At 37.2% G+C, this 27020-nt stretch overlaps 2 protein-coding genes across 5 annotated transcripts in view; one reads left to right on the forward strand and one right to left on the reverse strand.

Annotated features, from left to right (window-relative positions):
• LOC131152176 (probable glutathione S-transferase) overlaps positions 1–14916 on the reverse strand; it is a 53133-nt gene extending 38217 nt beyond the window's left edge. For 2 of the 4 annotated variants that reach the window (XM_058103886.1, XM_058103884.1), the window contains exons 1-2: positions 14714–14874; positions 3546–3613 (exon numbers count right to left, since the gene is read on the reverse strand). The gene's annotated coding sequence lies outside the window, so the exon portion shown is untranslated. Of the gene's footprint in view, positions 1–3545; positions 3614–14713 lie in introns of all 4 variants that reach the window. The other 2 variants (XM_058103885.1, XM_058103887.1) reach the window with 2 other exon arrangements.
• LOC131151285 (uncharacterized) lies at positions 1094–11388 on the forward strand. Its single transcript, XM_058102540.1, has 2 exons — positions 1094–1319; positions 10790–11388. The coding sequence occupies exons 1-2, from the start codon at positions 1094–1096 to the stop codon at positions 11386–11388; spliced, it is 825 nt and encodes a 274-aa protein (XP_057958523.1).
• Positions 14917–27020: the final 12104 nt, after the last annotated feature.

Here is a 27020-nt window from a genome sequence, read left to right on the forward strand (position 1 = left end):
GCATTTGAAACTCTCTGGATGTTGCTCTCCTTTGGCCCTATAATGCAACCACTCAATTGGGCTTTTTCATTTGAAATCATATGCGACGCATCAAACTATGCTGTAGGTGCTATGTTGGGACAATTAGTGGACAAGTTGCCCCATGTGATCTACTATGCTAGTAAGACTCTTCAAGGAGCACAATTGAACAGTACCACTACCAAGAAAGAGCTTCTAGCAGTAGTTTTCACCCTTGACAAATTTCGCTCTTATCTCCTAGGGTCTAAGGTCATTGTGTACTCCGACCATGCTGCGTTACGGTACCTTCTTACCAAGAAAAAGACCAAACCTAGGTTGATTAGGTGGATACTACTCCTACAAAAGTTTCACTATGAAATCTAGGACATGTTGGGGACAGAGAACCATGTAGTAGGTCATTTATCCCGCATCTTAATTGAAGAGTATACTAACCCATATCCAATTAAAGATTCCTTTCTTGATGAGCAACTTTTTGCGGTGTCTTTCCAACTCCCATGGTTTGCTATAATTGCAAACTACTTAGCCATAGGAGTCATCCCTCATAACTGGACACGATGGGAAAAAGACAGGTTCCTCTCCCAAGTGCGCCAATACATTTGGGAAGACCCAGATTTGTTTAAAATAGGCCCAGACTCAATCATTCATCATTGTGTCCCTAAAAGTGAATACCGCATCATCCTGGAGTTTTGTCATACTTTAGAATGTGGTGGTCACTTTGGTGGGAATAAAACTACAGCCAAAGTACTTCAAAGTGGTTTCTTTTGGCCAACACTCTTCCGAGACGCTCATGAGTTTTGTTAATCATGTTCACGATGTCAGCAGACTGGAAATATCTCTAGGCGTGACATGATGCCTTTAAGCCCAATCTTAGTAGTAGAACCTTTTGACGTTCGGGGGATTGATTTTATGGGTCTTTTTATCCCTTCTTATGGGAATATGTATATATTGGTGGCTGTGGATTACGTTTCAAAGTAGGTCGAGGCAGTAGCTACTAAGACCTATGACCATTAGGTAGTCGTTCATTTCCTTAAAGCTCTTTTTAGTCACTTTAGTTTTGCCTAAGCTATCATTAGTGATGGGGGATCTCACTTCCTCTATCGCCACTTCGCAGCCCTTGTTCAACAGTACTCCATTACCCACAAAGTCGCCACACCATACCACCTCTAATGGGCATGTCAAAGTTTCAAACAGTGAGATAAAAACCATCCTTGAGAAAACTGTGAGACCTGACAGAAAGGATTGGTCATCCCGGCTAGATGATGCTCTATGGGCATATAGGACAGCCTACAAGACCCCTATCGGTATGTCCTAATATCGAGTAGTTTATGGTAAGGCTTGTCATCTTCTAGTTGAGTTAGAGCACCACACATATTGGGCTATCAAGAGGCTCAACTTCGATATGGTTTCTGTAGGAAATCATCACCACCTCCATTGAATAAGTTAGAGGAGATTTGTAATACCCCATATGAGAATGCCACGATCTATAAAGATAGGATGAAAGCCTTTTATGATAAGCATATCATTGTGAAATCTTTCAAACCTCACTAAAAAATATGGCTTTTCAATTTGAGGTTAAAATTATTTCCGGGAAAGCTATGATCCCACTAGAATGGCCCATATGTTGTGAACTACGTGTTTCCTTATGGCGCAGTTGAAATTAAGGATCCCATGACGAACACACTCTTTAAGGTCAATGGTCAACGACGGAAGCCATATGTTGAGGGACTCACCAAGGGACTTGTTGAAAAAGTTTTTCTTTGTGACCCGGTATACCCACCTCGAGCATTCATCATGTCTCATTGAAGACGGTAAACTTAGCACTTCTGGGAGGCAACCCTTGTATTTTTTGTTTCTTTTGTGTCCTTAGATTTTGCATCATAGTGTAAATAGGGGTTAGAGGTATCAGGAAGATTTTTTTAGGATAGTTGGGGGTACGATTAAGAAGCAACTAGCACATGTTAGTCTTTTGAGCTTTCGAGATGCCGAGAAGATTGACCTGTTGCGAGATCATTACTTCTTTTACGTGATTTGGGGTCGATCGAGCCGATTTTTCCTAAAGTTGTTGGAGAGAAACTAAATGCGACCAGCGCTAATCTGGTGCGACCTGGTCAATGCTATCGAAGCTCACATTTAAAACCCTTCTCTCCCACGGAGCCCAACAATTTTTGTCCTATCTTTTGGTTTCCAAACATCACACATCCCTTTGCCTAGTCACTTGGACATCTTTCACCAACTCCACACCTTCGGCAATTTGGGGGCAACTTGGCTTCTTCCTACCATGCCTCCTCAATCAGCACCTAGTGCTGCTTCAGAGCAAGGTCGTTCTCCACATTCTACTACTCCACCCCCGTCGCCATCACCTTCAGTGCCTCAGGAAGGGGATGACCTTAGCCGCTTGCGCTAGGATCTTGAGCTCCTCCGTTCCATAGTTCTTCAGTCAATGGATGAGTTGTAGGTAAAATTTGAGCAAGGTGTTTGGATGATCATCACGATCCTTCGTCACATCTTCCCCAACACCGAAGCAGTGGACCGCCTTCTAGCATCTATGCCAACCCTGCAGGCTCCTATTAGGGTACCATCCTTTGTCCCCTCTTCACCAGAGTCCTTAGCTGTGTCTAACAATGCTTTCGAGGAGCATTAGGGTGCTATGTGTACCCCCTCTGACGAGGCTCGCCAATCTAAGGAGGGTACTCCATCTGATGCATCAAGTGAGTCAGGAGGCAGCGATTTGGATGACAATGTCAGCAGGTCAACTGAGGATGCTTAGGATAAGTCTAGGACTGGTCATCTTGACTTCTTTTTGTGCAATCAACATATGTACTGTGCTTCTGCGGCACACTTTTGATTGCTTTTCTTTTCCTTTCTTTTCTTTTCTCATACTACACTGTGTTTTTGTTTGACTGTACTTGTGCTTGTAATGTTTCTATTCACAGTGTACTATCTTTGTTAGTAATGAAAAACACATGGTGCTTTTGACATGTCTTTTGGGCCTTGGTATATCTATGCTTGTGCTTGCCATCTCTGGTTTCTATATAGTTCATGCAGGTACACTGATTGATTCCCATTGCCATACTATGTTTTCCTCCCTATCCTTTGTGTTCTTTCTTTCACACTTCAATGAGGACACTGAAGTTTTAAGTTGGGGGTAGGGGGTAGGCAATTCTGCATGGCACTTTTTAGCACAAAAAAGAAAAATTCAAAAACTATTAGTGAACACTGTTGATTAGGCCATGATTAACACTAATTTATACCCTTTACATACTTGCACATTGTAATGCCCTAATTTTAGAACCATTTTTCTCCTTACATAAAATATTATTACTCTAAAAATACTCTGATACCATGATATATTGTCAAAGTCAACTCGGACCCATAGGTACCGGGGATTTACCTGTTTATAAATACATATCACGTAAGTAGCGGAACCAAAATACACTTTACATATATAGAATACTAGAGTCACCCTATTTCTACATATACACATATATATCCCAAAAATCCATCATGAGTCTGACCCAACTACTTACCTTACAATTGGGCAGTACCTACGTACTCCTCTATCATGGAACTCGCTCCACTCATCTGTTGAGATTTCCTGAAATATTTGTAATGTTAGGGTAAGACACCTCTCAGTAAGGGAAATAAACTAATATCAGTTTGTGGTAACATGAGTTTGTCATATTATAAACTTATACTGAAAATAATTTAATTGTAGTATAACTTAAGTTGTATCTGATAATACATAGAAATATGTACTTACAAACATAATCATAATAAATTTACATAACATTTAAATCACGTGTTGTCTATATAAATCTGAAATTATACCCTAGATGTCTATGTATCATGACTCCACCCCTCATGATCTGGGTTGTGCAGCCCAAAGGTTGAACCTAACCTGATTGGCCTACCAGGTTAAGTCAACATAAAATAACTATGCATGATTGCCCACCCAACCTGACCTGCCCATCCTACTACACCGTCACACTTCTAACGAGTCAGTAATACAGTGGGTATCCTACTACACCGTTAACTCTATGAGTCCAATCCTGTTTTGATAATGACTAATCACTTGGTATTTGATATGTGCATTGAGATTGTGAACAAGAACAATATTTAGTATGCACAGAAGGCTAGAAAGTTATGGAAGTCATAAAAATTAAAGTATATACATCTTGACACAATCCATAGAACTAAAAGAGTTGAAGAATGAAGATTCAAGCGGCAAACTCAAGATCGTCATGGGAATGAGTATTTAGAACTGAATGTATTTACATATTTCATATGATTTAATTTGAAGTTAAAAATATACCCTAAACTGACCTTAGGATTTATGTATCTCATAAACATCTTTAGGGGATATTTATGGGCTTAGAGATTTTTTAAAACCCTGAAAAATATTTTATAAAAGAGTAAAGAAAGGGAGCAAAAATAGATTTTTGAAACTAAAAATAAAAATCCAGAAAATGTTCTGTTCATGAAGACTAAACTCCCTGACCAGAAGACTGAAGTGTCAACTTCAGAAGATTGAAGTGTACGCTCAGTCATCTGAAGATTCAACTTCAGAAAATCGAAATTTAAGCTCAGTCGTTTGAAGAATTTCTTCAGAAGATCGAAAATTAAGTTCAATCGTCTAAAGAATTATTGGAGAAACACAGAAACAGGCAGAAGGATACCAGAAGACTGAACCCTGACTTCAGTCGTCTGAACCCGCAACTTCAAAAGTCTAAACCTAAACTTCAGACGTCTGACCCTGTGTCCAGGTTAATTTTTCGAAGGTCTAAGGAACTTCAGTCGCCTGAGCTCTTCACCTCAGTCGTTTATACCTACAGGAAGATTAAAAATTTAATCTTTAATGAGAGAACATGCAAGTTATTTCTACATCAAGTTGATCCAACGGTTAGAAATTATTCTAAGGGCAAGGTTACCTATATAATCAACATCTAAACCCTAGTACTCCCAAAAAGAAAAACAACCTTTGGCATACGATTGAGCATATTGTACGATTAGTACGACTTGGGAGAACACATTGTTGAATTCTTGATTGGGATTTCAAAGCTTATACTTAAAATCTGGGCTAAGGCTACATGGATCTTCAAAAGGCATTCTTGTGATTGTTGTGCTTTCAACTTGGTATTGAGGTTTGGTAAATCGATTTGTTTGTTAATACTTGTTCTAAAAAAAAATTTCATCTCAAAATCTATTATTGCATATTATTTGAGAGACTGATCTTGAGTGTATTTATATACATATTAGATTGTTTTGATAAGACCACTACTTGAGAAAAGTTTTTGCAATTGGTTAAATATTTTTTATTCAAGTGTGTATTCATTTAAAAACTTGATATTTTCGATATTACAAAACCACTTGATTAAATATCCATAAAGCTCATAACTATATATATTCTTGAGGGATATTTTCTGAAAAATATTATATTAGATTTTTTTATCTTTGGAAATCATATCATATCATATTTGCATACTACAAATATCATATTGTGTTTGGATATTTAGAAGAAAACTTATTGATCTAAATCTTCATAATATTCAAGACAAATCTTTTAATAAGATCACATTTGTTATTCGTGCATGTAGTAAGTTGAACTAGAACCCTAATTTCTCCAAAGCATTTACTTATATAATTATTTTGGGAGATTTGATAAAAGGGAAATTTGGTAAAGCATATCATTCATATAATAATTATATAATTACATACATACTGAGCTTCAAGTTTTATCATATGGATATGTGTTAGGTTTTCTATTGTACTTACTAACTTTGTTAGAAGTAATATTGAATTGTTTTGCAAATTTGAAATTTTATATTATAATCACGGTTCGAATTGTGAACCGAGTGAGGCGAAAGTTGTGCCTCTTGTAAGGAGCGGATGTAAGGGAAGCTCCGTCCCGGTTAAAGGAGTAGGGATTTAGTAGAATCCTTGAATGAGTTACTCAAGGTAAGGACGTAGGCCAGGTTGGCTGAACCTTATAAAAACTGTATTTGTCTTCTCTCTTCCTTTACTCCTTTTAATTTTCGCAACGCATTTCATTACTTTTTTTTATATGTGTGTATGTTGAATAACCACACATGCACTTGATAATTGATTGGGTAAAATAGAATTCATTGAGATAATAATATGAATCAGTTTCAAACCCTGTAATTAATTTGTTAGATATAGAAATAGGGATTAAGTGGTAAATAATATTAAAGGTTTTTAAAAATACCCAATTCACCCCCCTCTTGGGATTACACCTAAATTAACAACCGTCACACTTCTGGGCAAATCAGCCACCGACCCACACTTCCTTACTAGTGTGGCAGCACTGTCGGCTATACCCAATCTGGTCCGCCTAACCTACTCACTATCAAAACCACTGGGGTCCGCACTCAGTTGGTATACCTACTGCACCTATCTAACTAGTTAGCTATGGTACCATGTTCTTAACATAAGTAACCATCCTATTTCTGATACTATATAATACATTTCACATAATATATATACTTTTGTTCATAAATAACATTTTCATATTCTTGAAATAGAATCTAACTTTTACATATTTATGAATAAAACTGTTATTTTATAATTTCTGAATCATAACATCATAATAATACTGATCACGACATCTGTGCCAGCTATCATATCTCGGCATCTACGCTGGCTATCATATCATAATGTACTGAAAAGTATTTGAATATCTGTATTGATTATCATTTTTCTAAAATCACTGTAAAATCATGTTTGTTCCATGAAATATAAACATATTCTGATATACTGTTAATACATTCCATTTATACTTATGCTACACGAGTGAGTAATTCTATATAATATTATCTGTTGGAAAACATACTTATTGATAAAATATTATTAAATATAAAATCATGCTTTACTTAATTCAACATCAGTATTTACCAAAACTAATTATATCATACATATCATTTCTAAAACATATACTGAATTATAATAAACGTTAAATTTTTTAAAAAATTTGACTTAATCTATTCCCTTACTTGATTCCTGAGAAGTCTGCTAAAGCGCTAAATCTATGCCCTTGCAGCGTTCAAAACTCAAATCCTTGAAATTATATGTTTCCCAAATTAATTAACTCAATCACCAGAATATTTATCATTCAGTATTTCTTAGGCTCTAAATACTCCAAATAAACTGTAAAACTAATATTTAACACCCTTACCTCAGTTTTGGGATTGTGCCCTGGAACCCCAAACTGAAATTCCGCTCCACCAAGATTGTAGAGAATTTTCTCAGGAACATCGTGATGGTTCCCGATCGTCAAAATGGAGCCTAACGGGGCCGGAATTGAAGATAATTTGGAAGGAGGTTCGTGGGTTTACATGAGAGAGAGAAGAGAGATTTTGTTTTTAATTTTCAAAAGGCTCTCGGTTCTTTTATATCTTCAGCACTACTAACAAAAACTGTCGTCGGTTTTCTATACTTCTCAGAAAACCATCGCTGATTTTCTTATTAATCAGCCCATAACTTACTGTTTACCTTTTATTTGTCCCATGTTAAAATGTCCAAAACCGTCGCTACTTTTCTTCCCTCTCCAGAAAACTATCATCGGTTTTCTCCTTCTCCAACCAAAAAATCATTATTTCCAATTTCTTTTATTATAATATTTTTCATGTCTCTACATTCTCCTCTCCTTTTAAAAATTAAGTCGTCGAAATTACTGACTATACATGCACACCATCATCTGAGAAAAATTCACTACTTATTTATTAATTACCCTTACTTATAGTGGAAGAATACCGTGTTTACACATACGGTTTTGGGAGATTACAAAAACCAACCAAAATTCTCCCAAAACCCACTATATCCTATAAACCAAAACACAATTTATATATATACATTATCCTGCACTGTAAAAACAAAAACAAAACAATACTTACCTTACTTGAGCTATTACTTTACATTTCTCTGACTAACGCTAATCCCCACCGAACAGATGTGGATATCTCTATCGTATTTCCTCCTCTAGTTCCCACAATGCTTCCTCCACCGCATGATTCCTCCATAGGGCTTTTACTAATGGAATTTTCTTGGTATGCAACTCTTGTTCTTTTCTATCTAGAATCAACACTGGTATTTCCTCATATGCTAAAGTATCTCTAAGCTCTATTTCCTCATAACTGATCAGCAACTCTTGTCCTTTTCTTTTCTTCTTGTTGTTGTTTTTTCTTTATATATTGAAGCCTTGAATTCTTGTGCTTAAATTGTGTATGTTTGGGTTGCATTCTTTGGACCCAGACCTGATTCTTATAGACCTTAAGATTGAGAAATCCCGTAGGTCTCTCAAGAAGCCAACCTCAAGTCTTGAGTTTGTTGAGTGTTCTGAGCCAAAAGTTATGGCCGAACAAAACCCACCAGTTCCCGCTGATCAAATCCCAGAACACCAAGCTTCCCACCTACCTGTGGTGGGAGAGCAACCCCTTCGGTCTTTTAGGGACTACTTTGTACCTAATGCATACACTTCACCATTTTGCATCTGGTTCCCGGATGTTCAGGTGATGCAATTCGAGATAAAGACTTCTATCATGTCGATGCTACCCACCTTTCATGGAAATTCTACAGAAAATCCTTAACAGCATCTAGATGAGTTCTTGGAAATTTGTTCCACCATCCGTATACCCAATTTTAGTGATGATGCTCTCCGCCTTAGGTTCTTTCCATTCTCTCTAAAGGATAAAGCCAAATATTGACCGACGTCCTTAGAGCCGAACTCGGTATCCAACTAGGCCACCATGCCATATGAATTCCTAAAGTAGTACTTCCTAATAGGGAAAACTAACAAGCTTCGGAGGGTCATCAAAAATTTCACACAGATAGATGAGGAACTTTTTTTCAAGACTTGTGAGCGATTTAGGGACTTACTCCGTAAATGCCCACATCATCAGGTCCCGAGGTGACAATTAGTCCAAACCTTTTATGAAGGGTTAGCTGAGAGAGATAGGTCGATGGTTGATGCATCATGCAGAGGTACTTTCCTTACAAAGCATGAGAATGAGGACTGGGTTCTCTTTGAAAACCTAGTTGAAAATTCTTAGCAGCACATAGCTGCTGCTTATAAACCCCCCAACCCATCCACCTCCAAACTTAAGTGATTTAATGAGTTGACCGCAGACCATGACCTAGCACCCACTCTGTACACCATATCCTAAAAGTTAGATCAGTGCTTGTCCTTAAGATGGCAACATCAGTCAAAGGCCTATGCAAAAGTGTGTGCAATTTGTTTCGACCCGTTCCATTCTAGCTACAATTGCTCATATGCGCTATCCCAACTTGAGCTTGTGCAGGAAGAAGTTAACTCTACCCATAATTGGAACGATAGGCTGTCAAACAACCCATACTCTAATACGAACAACCCTGGGGGGAGACAACATCCTAACTTCTGTTGGAAGCCACAAGCTCTGTGATTTAAAGCCCAAAGACCTCAACAAAGCCTAATGCTCCACCTTCTCACCCACACCAAAATTCTCAAAATCTTCCTATTTCTACCATTGAAACTTTATCCTCTCGACATCAGTTTCCTCCTTAACCCCAATATGACAAATCTTTCCAGGAGATGGTGTTGAGAACCCTTAAGGGTATTGAGGCTAATAACCACGTCGATAGGCAATTACTCCACTTTCAATCTTAGCTTATCGCTAAGTTAGAAGCCTCCATGGGCCAACTTGCCACTTCTTTAATTGAGTCGGTGAGATAAGAGTAAATTGCCAAAGCAGCCTCCAGTGCACCCTAAAGGCCCATACGGGGTAGAATGTGAATCGGACACGGGCCCCTCATCGTGTCATGAGCAGGTTCAAGCGGTGACTACTCTTTGAAGTGGTAGGGTAGCTGAGAAGTTGAACAAGAGCACGAGTAAGGAGACGATGATAAAAAAAAAAAAAAAAAAAAAAAAAAACAACCCAAAGGTTGCATGCCCTATGCGAGAAAAGCAATGCCACATTATGTCCCTTTAGTGCCATACCTGACAACCCTTTAGGTACGTTTTTATAATCTGTTTCTTCACTCTAAAGAAACAAAAACAGAAAATAGAAATGATACCAAGCAGATTCTAAGGTTTAGCTAAATCCTTTTGGGGGTTTTGCTAGTGTCTTAAATGAAAGTATTAAGGTGCTAACTAACCATTAGTAATAGGGGTGAACATAATTTAGTCAAAATGGAATCAATTGAGTAAATTCAATCAGTTCAGTTCAATTAAAAATTTAGTCAGTGGGGTTTGATTTTCATTTTCATTGGATTTCGGTTTTTGTTTTTCGATTCGATTTTTGAGTTTGATATATTCAATTAACTGAATTAACTAAATAGTATATATTAATAATTAATAATTATGTATTATATATATTAAAACACTATATATATTACATATACACTAAAATTATATATAGTATAGATTATAATTTTATAATTATTATATATTATTTATATTATATATATTAAAATATTAAATCGGTTAAAATCGGCTAACCAATTTAACCAAAATTCAATTTGGTTGGTTTTGAGTTCAGCTAATATAAAATTTCGGTTCAATTCAATTTGGTTAACAAGATTCTTTAACCGAAATTTTCGGTTAATTCAATTAATTAACTGAATTAACAATACTCACCGAATGCTCACCCCTAATTGGTAGCTAGTCCACATGTCTTCTATGACCAACCCTAAGTGTTGGTCCACCTATTCTCGTACGGGACTCGACCGTGTCCTCCTTTCTTGTATTTTCCTCTATGCAAGTGTCATCAACTTGTCTTGTCAGCAACTGAAAAGGAGAATGGCCTCCCTGTTTCTAATTATGATACCAGAGATATTGGTGAATGTCTCTTTAACTCAGGGCTATCAGGCTTGAGATCCTCTAGGTGTTTTCTTACATGGACTAATGGCAAGGTTTGGAGTAAATTGGATAGAGTGCTTGTGAATCAGAAATGGCACCTGGATGGCCTGAGAACTAATGTTGACTTTCAATTTCCTGGTATTCTGTCTGACTATTCAGTTTGTCATGTATCTCTGTTTGAGGAGGTCTGCCTGGGTAGGAGGTCTTTCAAATTTTTCAATATGTTGACTCTACACCACAATTTCCAGGATGTTATTAAATTGGGTTGGGAAGTTCAGGTTCAGGGCTGTGAACAGTTCAAGCTGGTGAGGAAATTACAGCTCCTTAAGAGACCTTTAAAATCCTTAAATGCTACCCATTTCTCTCACATCTCGGCTAGAGCAGAGAAGGCTAATAATGATGTTTTGGAGTTACAACAGAGACTACATGACTCCCCCTCAGATGCAGACTTGCAGTTAGAACTGAGTGGCAAGAGATGTGAGGCTTCAAGACTTGCTGAAGCTAATAGAATGTTTCTGTCCTAGGTTGCGAAATGCAGATACCTAAAGGAGAGTGATATAGGTACTTCCTTCTTTCATGGTTTGATGAGGAGGCGCATTAACAGAAATCATATCACTGCTGTAACAAAATTTAATGGGGAACAGAAAACATCTCAGGCCCAGGTTATAGAGGAATTCCTGGCATTTTATAACCTGTTGCTGAGAAGGGAAGAAGACTGTACTGAGATTGACAGACAGATTGTTTTAAAGGGCCCTTTGATAAAGGATTCCCAGCATTATTTTATGTTGGCTCCTATTACTGATAAGGAGATTAAGAAGGCCTTGTTCAGCTGTGGAGATGGTAAGTCCCCAGGTCCTAAAGGATTTTCTGCTTGCTTTTTTAAAAAGTCATGGTCTACAGTGAGGAATGAATTCACCCTAGCAGTGAAGGAATTCTTTAACTCTGGGAAGCTGTTAAAGTAGGTTAACCCCATAGTAATAGCTTTGATTCTAAAGTCCAACCATGCTTCTTCAGTGGGGGATTATAGGCCGATTGCTTGTTGCAATGTGTTCTACAAAACCATAGCTAAGATCATTGCAGCAAGAATCAAACCTGGGTTGGAAGGAATTGTTAATCCAGCTCAGGCAGCATTTGTGGAACAAAGGAGTATGGTGGAAAATATTCATATTGTTCAAGAACTTGTGAGCAAATATGCCAAGAAAATGGTTTCCCCAAGATGCATGTTGAAGATAGATCTCAAAAAGGCTTATGACTCAGTCTCATGGGGGTTCCTTAAAGATATGCTAACACACTTAAAATTTCCCTACTACCATGGTAAATTGGATTATGGAATGTGTCACCACCACTTCCTACTCAATCTCTTTAAATGGTGGCATGCATGGTTTTATTAAAGGGAGGAAGGGTGACCCTCTCTCTCTCTTGTTGCCTTGTAATCTGTTTTGAGTTTCTATCAAGGACGCTGATGACCTTGGAGGATAACCCAGATTTCAAGTACCATCCCAGGTGTGAAGTGTTAAAAATCTCACACTTAGCCTTTGCTGATGATCTGATTCTCTTCTCAAAAGGGGACTACGCTTTTGTGAAATTGCTTGTGGACTCTCTAAAAGGATTCTCTGAGTGTTCTGGTCTGATGACCAACTGTATCTAATCTTTTCCATGCAGGTAGTAAGGAGTTTGACCTGGATGGCATCAAATAGATTACTGGTTTTAATGTTGGGGAATTCCCCTTTCGTTATCTGGGAATCCCTCTTGCTGCATCTAGACTTAACTCAAGCCATTACTCACCCTTGGTCAATAGAATTGCTAATTTGTTCAAAGGGTGGCCTGGGTTCACCTTGTCATATACAGGGAAACTAGAGTTAATTAACTCTGCCATTCAAGGAGGGGAACGCTTCTGGTTGTCTATTTTTCCAATTCCTAATAATGTTTTGGATCATGTGGTAAAATTGTGTAGGGCTTTCCTTTGGAGAGGGAGGAAGAAACCGTTGGTTGCTTGGAAGGAAGTATGTCTTCCTAAATCTGAAGGTGGCTTAGGGGTGAGGGAGCTAAAAGCTTGGAATAAAACTCTCCTTACTAGAGCCCTATGGAATATTCATGCTAAAAAAGATTCTCTGTGGTCTAAGTGGGTTAATCAATTTTACTTAAAAGGTACTTGTCTTTGGAAGGCTTTTGCAAAAAATGAAGACTCCCCACTATTTAAGAAGCTGATTGATATAAAGAATCAGATTCTATTCAGTTGTGCTAACCTAACTGACGCAGCTCTGAATCTTATGAAAGAATGGGATTTTGATTAGTCCAGTACTTCCAGGTGCTATAATTTCTGGAGGGATAAAGGAAATGTAGTCCCTTGGTTCAAAGAGGTGTGAAAAAGTGGAAGTACCCCGAAACATGCTTTCACTCTATGGTTGGGAATGAAAAGGAAACTTCTTACTTGTGACAGACTCATTGGAGTAGATGGTGATCTAAATTGTGTATTTTGTAGAGGGAGACTGAGTCGATTGATCACATCTTCTTCAAGTGATCTCTAGTTTGGAATTACATTAGAGAATGATTTGGTCTAAACAGGGCAATGTCTTCCTTAAAGGCTGCAGTGAAATGGCTTCACAGGGAGGTCAGGGGCACAGGGATTAAATATGTGGGAAAGAGAGTGGGGCTTGCTATCACTGTGTACTTCCTGTGGCCCTCCAGAAACAGGAGAAGATTTGAAGGTAAAATTATCTCCACGGAGGAGCTCATTGTGATGATATAAAAACATATTTATAGAGTGATTTTTGATAGATATGGCTTACATTCTGTTAACTGATTCTGAACTTTGAATGTTATGTCATATGAGTCTTGGAATGATGTAGTTGGAGGTTAAGATGGCCATTGGCAACTGGGTATGCCCAGGTTATCTGTAACTTTGATTGTTGACTTTTTGCTCTAGGAATTTGATGGGGTTTTTCCGGCCCCTCTAACTGGGCAGGGTATGCCCAGTGTACTTGTAAATACTCATTTTGATCAATTCTATTTACCTTATGATAAAATAAAAAATAAAAAAACCACACTCGATCAATTGCATTTTCTTGAAAAGAAAATTTATCATATTTAATTAACTATCTTTTTGACATAAGTACAAAATAACTATTTAATTCTGCTTTTGTTGGCCAGCGAGTTTTCTAATTGGTAAATTATGGCATAAAATCCACTCCAACTCCTCTACAGACCAAAAATTTAGAGCTACTATATATTTATAAATTTATATAAAAGCCCCATAATTAAAATTTTCAAAACCTTTGAAAACACCAATGTATGGTTCAAAATATAAATTTATTTAAATTGATCTAAATTTAGTATAATTTTACGAGTAATTTCTATCTAAATTTATACAAATTTAGATTTAACACTCAAAATTTTTTTATTCCCCAAAGAAGAACCTAATTGGTGAACTTAATTTGAACATAGATTATACTTGAGCATCAATTTTATTTTATTTTTATTTTTAAAAAAAAATTGAATACATATTCTATTTTGTCGAAGTTTATATAAAAATGGAAATTGAAGTTAAAAAACTCCAACTTGAGAATACGATTTGAGATTTCAAATTACAAATTGAGTGAAATTTGGACAAATGCTAATACAAAATTATATAATATTATTTTATTTTGAAATTCATGCTATTTCAAATCTATAATCTCAAATTCGCGTTCACGTCTAACCACATTTATTCCCGTCCTCGATCAATGATTCATTATCAACCCCTGTTAGTAATTTAAAATTTAAAATCTGAAGAAAAAAAAGATCTCGCTTCAAATTCAGACAGAAGAGTCATCTTGAAGATGAAATTTTTAAAGAAGAAGAAGAGGTTACTTGAATATGGCGCAAGAAATTCTTCTCCGATCCGTCTCTCTAACTGCCTGCAAAAGCAAGGCGCTGGAAGAAGTCCTCTCTCTGCAAGCGGCAACGAGAAAAGGTGAGTAATGGCTTTCAGCTCTCGTCTGCGTCGTATATTTCAACTTATGACCAACACTGCATAGCGGGCACAGCCATTTATTATTTAACAAACTCATCTCTCTCACCAAAGGGCGGGTTTGACTTTTGAGTTTGATTCTGCCTCGGAATTTTCACCTAATTTCAATGACCCCAACATTTCTCCTATTTATGAGCCCGACCATCTCTCTCCATCGGCTGCCTAGACATGTGTCAAGGTCCAACTATTTTCACACCATTGTGAAAGACCATGCGGCGCTAGCTAAAGCACTCTTGCTTAACTAGCCAGCCTATCGTTTACCAACATTCATCCACGAAACACTTTCATTAACATTCATTCAGATAGCAGCGGAAACAATAATCAATTCATGAAAGTCGTGGCGAGCAAGCAGTAACATTGAAGTAAACGTAATTCATTAACAAATCCTCCGTTGACATGTTGTACTTAGCGAGGGAGGCAAGTAGGCTAAGCACGTTGATAATTGCTAGTGAGTTTTACAATGACTAATGAACACTCACCCTCCCCTAAAGAAGTTTTTATGTAATTATCATCTTGGCACTAGGAAACATCAAAGTGACCGAGGAGTCATACTGCCTTATTTGACTTACAAAGACTCTACTAGCAGAAAATAACCCTACACCAGTATTTACATGATGGAAACCCATCCTAAGCACACGAGATAAGTAGTCACAGGCAAGCATAATGCCCTAAACAAGCTTAACTCGTGACATTCTCCCCCACTTATGTGGTCGACGTCCTCGTAGACTTTTGGCGGTAGGTACACTTCAGATTTGTCCATGAATGGTTGAATATCTTCCGCTGAAATCCAGCCGATTTCTTTGTCATCAAGGCACTTCCATTTCACTAGGAACTTCTGCCGCTTCTTCCTTGAGGATATGAACTTTCTGTCTGCAAGGATCTCTTCAACATCATGTCTGTCAGGTTGCACTATCTTCAACTCTGCTCTGTTGAATTGACTTCCGCTCGGGTTATTGGTGTTGGCGTTGAACGGCTTGAGGCAGTTGACATGAAACTGCGGTCGTCTCTCCTGATTTGCCCACTTCTTCATTTGCTCAGAAGCTTTCTCCAGATAGGCTTGGGCAAACTTTGCATTCTGTCTCCCTTTACTGGTGAAGATGTACACCCTAGGACTCTTTTGTCTGTACGGCTCGCCCACTGTGTGAGGTAACAGTGGCAGCTGGCCTGTAACAAGTTCAAAAGGGCTCTTGTTGGTTGTTGAGCGCCTTTGGGCATTACCACAGAACGAAGCCATATCAAGTAGTTGCATGCCATTCTTCTGGTTGTCGTTGACAAAATGGCACAAGTACTCATCTAGCAGCTCTCTGAATCTCTTCATCCGTCCGTCTGTCTGTCGATGATAACTCGAAGAGATGTTAAGGTGTGACCTGAATATCCTGAAAAACTCTGTTAAGAAGTTGTCAATGAACATTAAATCTTGGTCACAAATAATAACTTGGGGAACACCCCAACGTTTCACAATAGTCACAAGGAATAATTGTGTCGTCTCCTCTACCAAATAGTACTTTGGTGCGGCCATGAAAGTACCATACTTCTTCTGCTCCCCCTTGTCTTGTTGGCAAGTGAGACAAGTTTTGGTATAATCAACCACATCATCCCACGTGTGCGGCGAATAATACCTTTCCAGTAGTCCTGTCATTGGAGTCATTCTCCGCGAATACCCCTCAATGAACTTCCTGTAGTATCTAGTAAGGCCAAGAAAGGAACGCAACTCCTTCACTGTTGTGGGGATCTTCCGTTCTTGAATCATCCTTACCTTCTCCATACCCCTCCGGATATGACCTTGTTCAACCACTTGACCAAGGAATTTGTTGCTCCACCGAGTGAAAGAGAAATTCTCCTTCTTCACATCCAGACTGTTTCCCCTCAGCCTGTCAAACACCTTCTGTAGATGCTCTTCATGTTTCCTCTAAAACAACACCGATGCTCCAAAAGGTGTTTTGGAAAGGCGAACACATCCTGCTTCCAATTCATCAAGTTGCTTCCCTAACTTTACTATCTCTCAAGGCGCAATCCGACATGGCTTTTTAGTAGGTGGTTTCACTCCTGATAACAACTCGATCTCATGCTCCATAGTCCGTCGTGAAGGCAAATTGTGAGGCAGCTTATCCGGCAACACTTCCTTATGCTCATCCAACACCGCTTGGATGGTTGTAGGCTTCAGCTCTTGGCCTACTTCTTTGTCTACCACCACCGTGGCTAGACGTGTCTGCTCACCTTGACCCAATCCCTCATTAAGTTGTATGGCTGAAAGGGACTTCTCGTTGTCTCTTTTCGTTGTAACAACTTGCACCATGCACGAGTGATCTCCCATCAGACACAGGGAACCAGCCGAAGGCATCAGCGCTGCCCTCGTCCCCATTAGGAACTCCATTCCTAGAATGACTGGATAGTCATCCAATGGCAACGCTGTGAAATTCGCATGACCTTCCCACTGTCCAAGCTTTATAGCCACTTGCTTGGCTACTCCCAAAGTAGGCTGGACTACAGAGTTAACTGCTTTCATGCGTCATGTATCCTTCTCTAAGGATAAGTTGAGTCTCCATGCTTCCAATTGCGAAACAAAATTATGAGTAGCCCCCGTATCCACCATAGCGCGAGTACTCTTCCCATTTATCTTCAAGTCCACAAACATTAACCCTTTTGCTCGTGTAACTTTCAGTGTTTTTGCCTGCTTTTCCAATGCGTTCACCAACCGCACTGAACCCACCCTTGGGGCATCATCCTCTTCCCCATCGTCTTCCATTGCCTGTTTTGCAATGGAAGCCTGTAAAGCATTAAGTGATGCTTTGTGAGGGCACTCAAAAACTCTATGAGGACCTCGACACAAGAAACACTCAAGTTTACCCTTTCCCTTAGGTGTGTTGAACCCTTGAGACGATGAAACTTCCTTTGAGGTTGATGATTTAGAGTTGGCTCCCCCACTCTTGGGTTTGCCATTCTTGAAAGACTTTCTACTATTTCCCTCTCTGCCAAACCGTTTGGACGAAGCGGTATCATCACCAACGTAGTCAGTCAAACGTTCTGCAGCCGCTTGTGCAGTTGACAAGTCTTGAACTCTTTGCCTATGAAGTTCAGTTCTTGCCCACGGTTTCATCCCCTCTAGAAAATAGAACAACTTATCCTTCTCCGACATATCCCGAATATCCAACATTAAAGCAGAAAATTGTTTCACATATTCGCTGATTGACCCCGTATGCTTGAGATCTCTCAGTTTTCTCCTTGCATTATACTCAACATTTTCCGGAAAGAATTGGGCCTTGAGCTCTCTCTTTAAGTCTACCCAACTATCAATTACACAGCTTCCATTTTCAATTTCTCTGTACTTGGTATGCCACCACAGTTTGGCATCACCAACCAAGTACATGGTTGCAGTATCCACCTTTGCCTGTTCTGAGGTCATCCTCACAATGCGAAAGTACTGCTCCACATCAAATAAAAAGTTCTCTAACTCCCTGGCATCTCGGGCACCCCCATACGTCCTGGGTTCTGGCACCTTGGTCTTGCTAACTCCCAGAGTGTTAAAGTTCCCCATAGCAAGAACCATCACATTCATCTTTGCATCCAGATCTGCCATCCAGGCCTGCAAAGCTTCCACTGTGTGGCGAAAGTCCTCTGACAAGTCGCCTAGCAAATCTATTTGATGTTTTTGTGATCCCATCACCTCATCAACAAGTTCTCTCATCTAGGCCACCTCCGCGGCCAAAGTGATGGTTGTTGTCTCAACCTGTGCTTCCAGCACGCTGATCCTCTCAACAGTGTTCGGTGCAATGGTCACTTACCAAAGCTTCCCAAATCCAACAATTAAGGCAATTGAATTCACGTAGCAACTCAACCTTGGGCTCTCACCAAGTGTCACCGACTTGGGCTCTAATACCAAAGGTCACGGTCCGACTATTTTCACACCGTTGTGAGGGGTCGTGCGACGCTAGCTAAAGCACTCTTGCTCAACTAGCCAACCTATCGTTTACCAACATTCACCCACGAAGCACTTTCATTAACATTCATTCAGATAGCAGTGGAAACAATAATCAATTCATGAAAGTCGTGGCAAGCAAGCAGTAACATTGAAGCAAATGTAATTCATTAACAAATCCTCCGTTGACATGTTGTACTTAGCGAGGGAGGCAAGTAAGCCAAGCACGTTGATAATTGCTAGTGAGTTTTACAATGACTGATGAACACTCACCCTCCCCTAAAGAGGTTTTTATGTAATTATTATCCTGGCACTAGGAAACATCAAAGTGACCGAGGAGTCATACTGCCTTATTTGGCTTACAAAGACTCTACTAGCAGAAAATAACCCTACACCAATATTTACATGATGGAAACCCATCCTAAGCACACGAGATAAGCGGTCACAGGCAAGCATAATGCCTTGAACAAGCTTAGCTCATGACAACATGCACTGCTGTCGAAATGTCCTCTACCGGCAAGACTCGGCCACAAAGGCTTTAGGATTTAAATGTAAATTAAGGTTAATTTATTTCAGCCAGGAAAAAAATATCAACTTTCACAGCAAGTTTAGTTTGCAGAATAGAATATAATAAAAAAGTAAAATAAAATTTTAAATAAGATGCATAGTGAAATCAAATGAGAATTTTGATCTCATTTTATCTAGGCATTATAAAAGAAAAAATATATATATGTTGCTTTTAACTATCAAAAAATTCAAAATCATAAATTACAATGAAAATTTGGGGTTTGAACAAGTTTTGGCGAAAGTTAGAATCTACATGGTTCTTAAGGGTTAATAAAAATTGTTCTTTTAAAAATGCTTTAATAGAGTTTTACTTTGCTTTTAATAATAGAAGGTGTTGATAGTCATTTTTTGACTAAATAAATTTTTACCCAAATGAAGACATCAAATTTAAAAGAAAAGTAAAGAGAAAAAAAAAAATCTTTCACTAGGCAGTCGATCGGTTGATTGCCCTTAGTCGCCAGTCAACTGGCCTTCCCTCCAATTCTAGTTGTTGGCGCCACCCACAAGTGGTCGATCGACCTTTACGAGTAGTCGATCAGTCTCACCAATATTTAAATTTTTAAGTTGTTCTCCTCTGATTGGGCTGGGGACTTTGGGGTTGTCATGTGCCTTTTTATGCCACCTATCAACTTTTAATAATGACAATGGGTTGTTGGTAGTTTTTTGTAGTTACTTTTGAATTAAAAATTTTCAAAAATTCAAATTCAAAATGAATTTTCCCTCCATTCCATGAGAGGTCCATAAAGGACCACTTGTCAAAGAGTTTAGGACACGTCCAAGTGGAGATAAGGTGAGCGTTTTAGAGTTTTTTGAAGGGTCAAAAGGGATTTTTGTTTAAAGGAAAGAAACAAAAGAGAAATCTGTAAAGACCCGAAAATTTAAAAGGATTAAAATGATTTGGGAAAAAAAATAAATAATAAATAAAATAACAAATAAATGAATAAAAGGAATGACGTGGGAAAAAGAAAAAAAAATTAAATTAAAATAAAATAAAATTAAAGAAATTAAATTAAATTAAGATAAATTAAATAATTAAATAACTAGTTGTTAAATTAAATATTATTGTATTGGATTTAAAAATAATAATAATTAAAATAATATATATATATATATATATATATATATATATATGTGTGTGTGTGTGTGTTTGTGTGTGTGTGTGGGTGTGTGTGTGTGTGTGTGTGTGTAAAGTTAAGAATCTGACATGAGAGATAAGAAGAAAGAAGAAGGAAGAAGAAGAAGCAAACACGCCCCCCTGTAAATATTTTCTGGTGCTCGTCTCCATCTCTCTCCTTCTCTTAATTTCTTGGCGAGTTTGCGACGGATCGGGAAACAGAATAGGTCATTAGAATCCCGATTCCGCTGCCGACAATTCTACTGGAGTAGATTTTTCATAGGAACGGTTTAGACACCGTTCCTAGGGAAAGGTAATTTTTTCCCATTTTCTCAATTTCGCCGTTAATATGTGGTTAAATCGACGAATGGACACCACCACGGGGTCCTAGTCGTCGTCATCATCATTTTGACGTAAGTAATTTTTCAATAGAGATTTTCTAGGCCCTACTCTAAAGTGAGAGTAGGATTTGAGAATTTGGCTAAACTTAAGGATATTATTATTTATTTAGGAATTATGGCCCTAGGAAGTATTAAATTAATATTTTATTCAGGAATAATTTATTGGAACTAGGAATTTAATTTCAGGATCCGGGTGAGCGCTGCAAGTATTTTTCGGAGTCCCTGTTGGCGTAATTCAAGAAACCAGGTGAGGGGAAAAATGTATATTAAATTAGAATTTTTATGAATTTAATGGAAAAATAAATTGTGTTATATGTACGTGTATATGTTTTGGTATAGGTAAAATGTCAACTGTTTAAATTATATTTTTTTGAGTTTAGGGTTGTTTATTAGATATGTATATGCGAAAATGAACTGATAAAAGTGGAAAAATATTTTCAGAATATTTATGTAAGACATGAAAGGTATTTTTAGTATATAAACATTAAATGTTGGTTGACTTATTTTACATGCAATGTATGAATTTTACTATTAAATTGTATGGCATGAGAATCTGTGCAAATATATGTTAAATGTATAAGATGCAGACTAAGTAAGTAAAATAGTGAGAATAAAATATGATATGAACAATGTTGCCTGTGTATGTTAAATACAACCATGTAAATGTAAGTCAGCTGAAAGCCAGTCATGTTAGCAGATCTAGCACACTTCTGTGTAGACTAACTGATGACAGCTAAAAGAAGCTGTGTTAACAGATCTAGCACGTTTCTACGTAGACTAACTGATGATGACTAAAGACAAGCTGTAGTATGAAATAATGAAATGAAATGTTATGCAATGAAATGACGATGAAATGGCAATGAAATGAAATGACAAAGGTAAATGATGTAAATGGGAAAGAGTAACTTAAAGTGAAACAAAATGCAAAGTTAAGTTATGAACATGAATGAATGTGCATGAATATATAATGATAGAAAAGAATTATGTATTATGATAATAGAAGTATGTGTGTACGTAGAACATGTTACGATTGGGCGAGGCGTACCTTTCGCCTGAGGGCTTGCTGAGTAAGGCGAGTGCACTAGTAACTACAGATGTAGCAGTAGCCACATAACCTACTAGGGCAGAGGGAACCTACTTGTATGGGCGGGTAGAATTCCTTATCCTTAGGGCCTTTGCTGGTAAAATATTGTTGAATGCGTGAATACGAGATCAATTTATCACTTGAGGGCTTACTGAGTAAGGTGAGTGCCTTGGTACGCTTTAGCTGCGACCTTTGGGTTGCCTAGGTATCAGAGCAGAGGGGTGCTACTTGTATGGGCGGGTAATTACCCTTATCCTCAGGTAATCTCGTGGGTTAAACATTTGCATGTGATTGATTAGGTTCAGGAAATGATTTCAAAAATTATGTTAACGATTTTCAAATGTTAAATAATATGTTATATATAGACTCATGTTGGCCACACACTATTTTAATATATGGTTTCTTCACTTACTGAGATGTGTCTCACCCGAATATGAATTTATCTTTTTTTTTTTTTTTTCAGGATTTTCTCGAGATCAAGCTTTGAAAGCTCGAGGTTTTTATAGCATTATTGGGAAATAGAAAAAGAAAATGGTATATTTCTATGTTAATTTTGGGGAATGTAAATATTTAAGTTTTATGCCTTTATGTTTTAAGGCTATTGAGTAAGGAATGATTGTGAAAATACTGAATTGTTTTAGAGATATATGTAATTATGGAAAAGCAGGTGATTGATAATTTATTATGGATTATAGTTAGAATTAGTAAAGTCTGATATTATGTTATATGAAGATTTTGTTTATATTTTCCGTTGTGTATATTATGGATCATGATTTATCAGGGATATGATTAGGTATAACGCGCCGGACCTAGGATTAAGGGTTCGGGGCGTTATATTTTTGGTATCAAAGCAAGGTCCAACCGGAAGTGTGATTAATTTCACATCGCCTGGATATGGAAATGTTAGAGTATTAAGTTAGAGATGATTTATACCAGAGTATAAGAAATAGTTACGACAAGGATGCTAAATGGATGAGTTAGGTTAGGTGTTGAGAAGTAGGTATGGTGTAGGGAAGTATAGGATTTTATCTTATAGCTTGGAGGCGGAAATCCCTTGGCGGACTTCTGTGATTTTCTGATTCATTCGAAAGTTTATGAAAACCACGGTAAATCCATCGACGGCGATATTTCTTAGCCGTGAGACTGGTCCTTATATGGAGAACTTGGATGTATATTGGATTTAAAGTATATAATTGTGTTATTGAGATTATGGCGTGAGATATGGTAAATCATGGAATTATAGGAATGAAAGATAGGGTAACAAATTTCGAGGACGAAATTTTTTTTAAGGAGGGGAGAATGTAAAGACCCGGAAATTTAAAAGGATTAAAATAATTTGGGAAAAAAATAAATAATAAATAAAATTACAAATAAATAAATAAAAGGAATGACGTGGGAAAAAGAAAAGAAAAGAAAAGAAAATAAAATAAAAATTAAAGAAATTAAATTAAATTAAGATAAATTAAATAATTAAATAACTAGTTGTTAAATTAAATATTATTGTATTGGATTTAAAAATAATAATAATTTAAATAATATATATATATATATATATATATATATATATATATATATATATATATATGTAAAGTTAAGTATCTGACAGGAGAGACAAGAAGAAAGAAGGAAGAAGGAAGAAGAAGAAGCAGACACGCCCGCCCGCCCCCCCCTGTAAATATTTTCTAGTGTTCGTCTCTGTCTCTCTCCTTCTCTCAATTTCTCAGCGAGTTTGCGACGGATCGGGAAACGAAAGGTGCCATTAGAATCTTGGTTCCGCTGCCGACATTTTTACTGGAGCAGATTTTTCATAGGAACGGCTTAGGCACTGCTCTTGGGGAAAGGTAATTTTTCCTCATTTTCTCAATTTCACCGTTAATATGTGGTTAAATCGACGAACGGACACCACCACGGGGTCCTAGTCATCGTCATCGTCATTTTGACGTAGGTAATTTTTCAATAGGGATTTTCTAGGCCCTACTCTAAAGCGAGAGTGAGATTTGAGAATTTGGCTAAATTTAAGGATATTATTATTTATTTAGGAATTATGGCTCTAGGAAGTATTAAATTAATATTTTATTTAGTAATAATTTATTGGAACTAGGAATTTAATTTCAGGATCCAGGTGAGCGCCGCAGGTATTTTTCAGAATCCCTGTTGGCGTAGTTCAAAAAACCAGGTAAGGGGAAAAATGTATATTAAATTAGAATTTTTATGAATTTAATGAAAAAATAAATTGTGTTATATGTACGTGTATATGTTTTGGTATGGGTAAAATGCCAACTGTTTAAATTATATTTTTTCGAGTTTAGGGTTGTTTATTAGATATATATATATATATATATATATATATATATATATATATATGTAAAAATGAACTAATGAAAGGGGAAAAATATTTTTAGAATATTTATGTAAGACATGAAAGGTATTTTTAGTATATAAACATTAAATGTTGGTTGGTTTATTTTACAGGCAATGTATAAATTTTACTGTTAAATTGTGTGGCATGAGAATCTGCGCAAATATATGTTAAATGTATGAGATGCAGGCTAAGTAAGTAAAATAGTGAGAATAAAATATGATATGGACAATGTTGCCTGTGTATGTTAAATACAACCATGTAAATGTAAGTCAGCTGAAAGCCAGTCATGTTAGCAGATCCAGCACACTTCTGTGTAGACTAACTGATGACAGCTAAAAGGAGCTGTGTTAACAGATCTAGCACGTTTCTACGTAGACTAACTGATGATGACTAAAGACAAGCTGTAGTATGAAATAATGAAATGAAATGTTATGCAATGAAATGAAATCACAAAGGTAAATGATGTAAATGGGAAAAAGTCACTTAAAGTGAAACGAAATGCAAATTTAAGTTATGAACATGAATGAATATGCATGAATGTATAATGATAGAAAAGAATGATGTATTATGATAATAGAAGTATGTATGTACGTAGAACATGTTACGATTGGGAGAGGCGTACCTTTCGCCTGAGGGCTTGCTGAGTAAGGCGAGTGCACTAGTAGCTACAGATGTGGCAGTAGCCACATAACCTACTAGGGCAGAGGGAACCTACTTGTATGGGTGGGTAGAATTCCTTATCCTTAGGGCCTTTGCCAGTAAACTATTATTGAATGCGTGAGTACGAGATCAATTTATCACTTGAGGGCTTACTGAGTAAGGTGAGTTCCCTGGTACGCTTTAGTTGCGACCTTTGGGTTGCCTAGGTATCAGAGCAGAGGGGTGTTACTTGTATGGGCGGGTAATCACCCCTATTCTCAGGTAATCTCGTGGGTTAAACATTTGCATGTGATTGATTAGGTTTAGGAAATGATTTCAAAAATTATGTTAACGATTTTCAAATGTTAAATAATATGTTATATATAGACTCATGTTGGCCACATACTGTTTTAATATATGGTTTCTTCACTTACTGAGATGTGTCTCACCCGAATATGAATTTATCTTTTTTTCAGGATTTCCTCGAGATCGAGCTTTGAGGGCTCAAGGTTTTCATAGCATTATTAGGAAATAGAAAAAGAAAATGGTATATTTCTATGTTAATTTTGGGGAATGTAAATATTTAAGTTTTATGTCTTTATGTTTTAAGGCTATTGAGTAAGGAATGATTGTGAAAATACTGAATTGTTTTGGAGATATATGTAATTATGGAAAAGCAGGTGATTGATAATTTATTATGATTTATAGTTAGAATTAGTAAACTTTGGTATTATGTTATATGGAGATTTTGTTAATATTTTCCGCTGTGTATGTTATGGATCATGATTTATCAGGGATATGATCAAGTATAACGCGCCGGGCCTGGGTTTAAGGGTTCGAGGAATTTCAAAACCACACTTCTCTTCTCTTGAAAGAGGTTTTGGGGTGTGATCTGAAATGAGTGTGTCTTCCACTTGATCCACAAAGGTTTATTCTTCAAAAAGGTCAGTGTCTAATCCTCTACTTCATTCATTTCCATTCTTTTCCAAACACTAGCATAATGTGCGTTGATGCCCGCTAGTGTGTCATTCATTCCTTGGATTATTAGCAATTGTGCATTGATGCCTAAAAGTTCTCTCTCAATCGCTAACATTATGTGTTGATTCTTCTCAATGTTGAGTTCTTTTCTGAACTCTAGCGTAATGTGTGTTGATGCCTGCTAGTGTTTCATTCATCCTTTGGATTATTGGCAATTGTGCATTGATGCCTGCCAATTCTCTTTTAGTCAATGACATTATGCATTGATGCCCATCAATGTTAATTTATTTTCCAAACACCAGCATAATGTGGATTGATGCCCACTAATGTGTCATTCATGATTATCGGTAATAATGCATTGACGCCCGCCTATTCTCTCTCAATCAGTGATATTATGCATTGCTGCCCTTCAATGTTGCACTCTTACTAATTACTAGCAATTATGTGTAGATGTCTGCTAGTATTGGTTCCTCATTGATCTGGTAATCAACGAAGAAAGAATTGAATGTGCATTTAAAATGGGAAGGATGATCAACTTAAGTATTAAGGTAGGGAGTTGTGAAAGAAGGAATGGACGGAAATAAAGATGGGGAGGTGCAAGCAATAACAAGTCATCCTTATAGATGAGATGCCAAATAGGAAAGGATACTCATTTAATAGAATTCTATGCTGGGTTGGAAGATTGATTGGTTGTCAACTTAAGTAGTGGATCAATCCGACACAAAAGTGGATTATATAAATGACATGTGGTTGAGTACTCAGTGGTGATGAAATCAATGAAATCATAGAATTGTTTATGAATTTCTTCGCTTTTGTCAATAAGAGAGGAATACACCCCATAAATTCTTTTTGTTCAGATTATTTTGAATTTAAATGAAATAAAATGCATTTCATTCTCATCTCATTACTTCATCCTTTGCCTATCACCTTTTGTCGAAATTTGTCTATTTTTGCTCGTGTTTCATGTAGGGATATAGGAAATGATTTTACTAGTATGGAAGAGCCGAAGCCAATAATTGGTTTTGAGAATCCATTCAATAGGGTAGGAAAAAAAAAGTCGAAAAAGAACAAAAAAAAAATTAAAAA

Source organism: Malania oleifera, chromosome 3, assembly GCF_029873635.1.
Source record: "Malania oleifera isolate guangnan ecotype guangnan chromosome 3, ASM2987363v1, whole genome shotgun sequence".
NCBI classification, from domain to species: Eukaryota; Viridiplantae; Streptophyta; class Magnoliopsida; order Santalales; family Ximeniaceae; genus Malania; species Malania oleifera.

Bases quoted from the DNA above. Each gene is read 5' to 3' on its own strand.
- LOC131151285 (XM_058102540.1), top strand. From the start codon at position 1,094: ATGGGGGATCTCACTTCCTCTATCGCCACTTCGCAGCCCTTGTTCAAC. The intron at 1,320-10,789 runs GTATGTCCTAAT...TTGTCTTGTCAG, and splicing joins AGCCTACAAGACCCCTATCG to CAACTGAAAAGGAGAATGGC.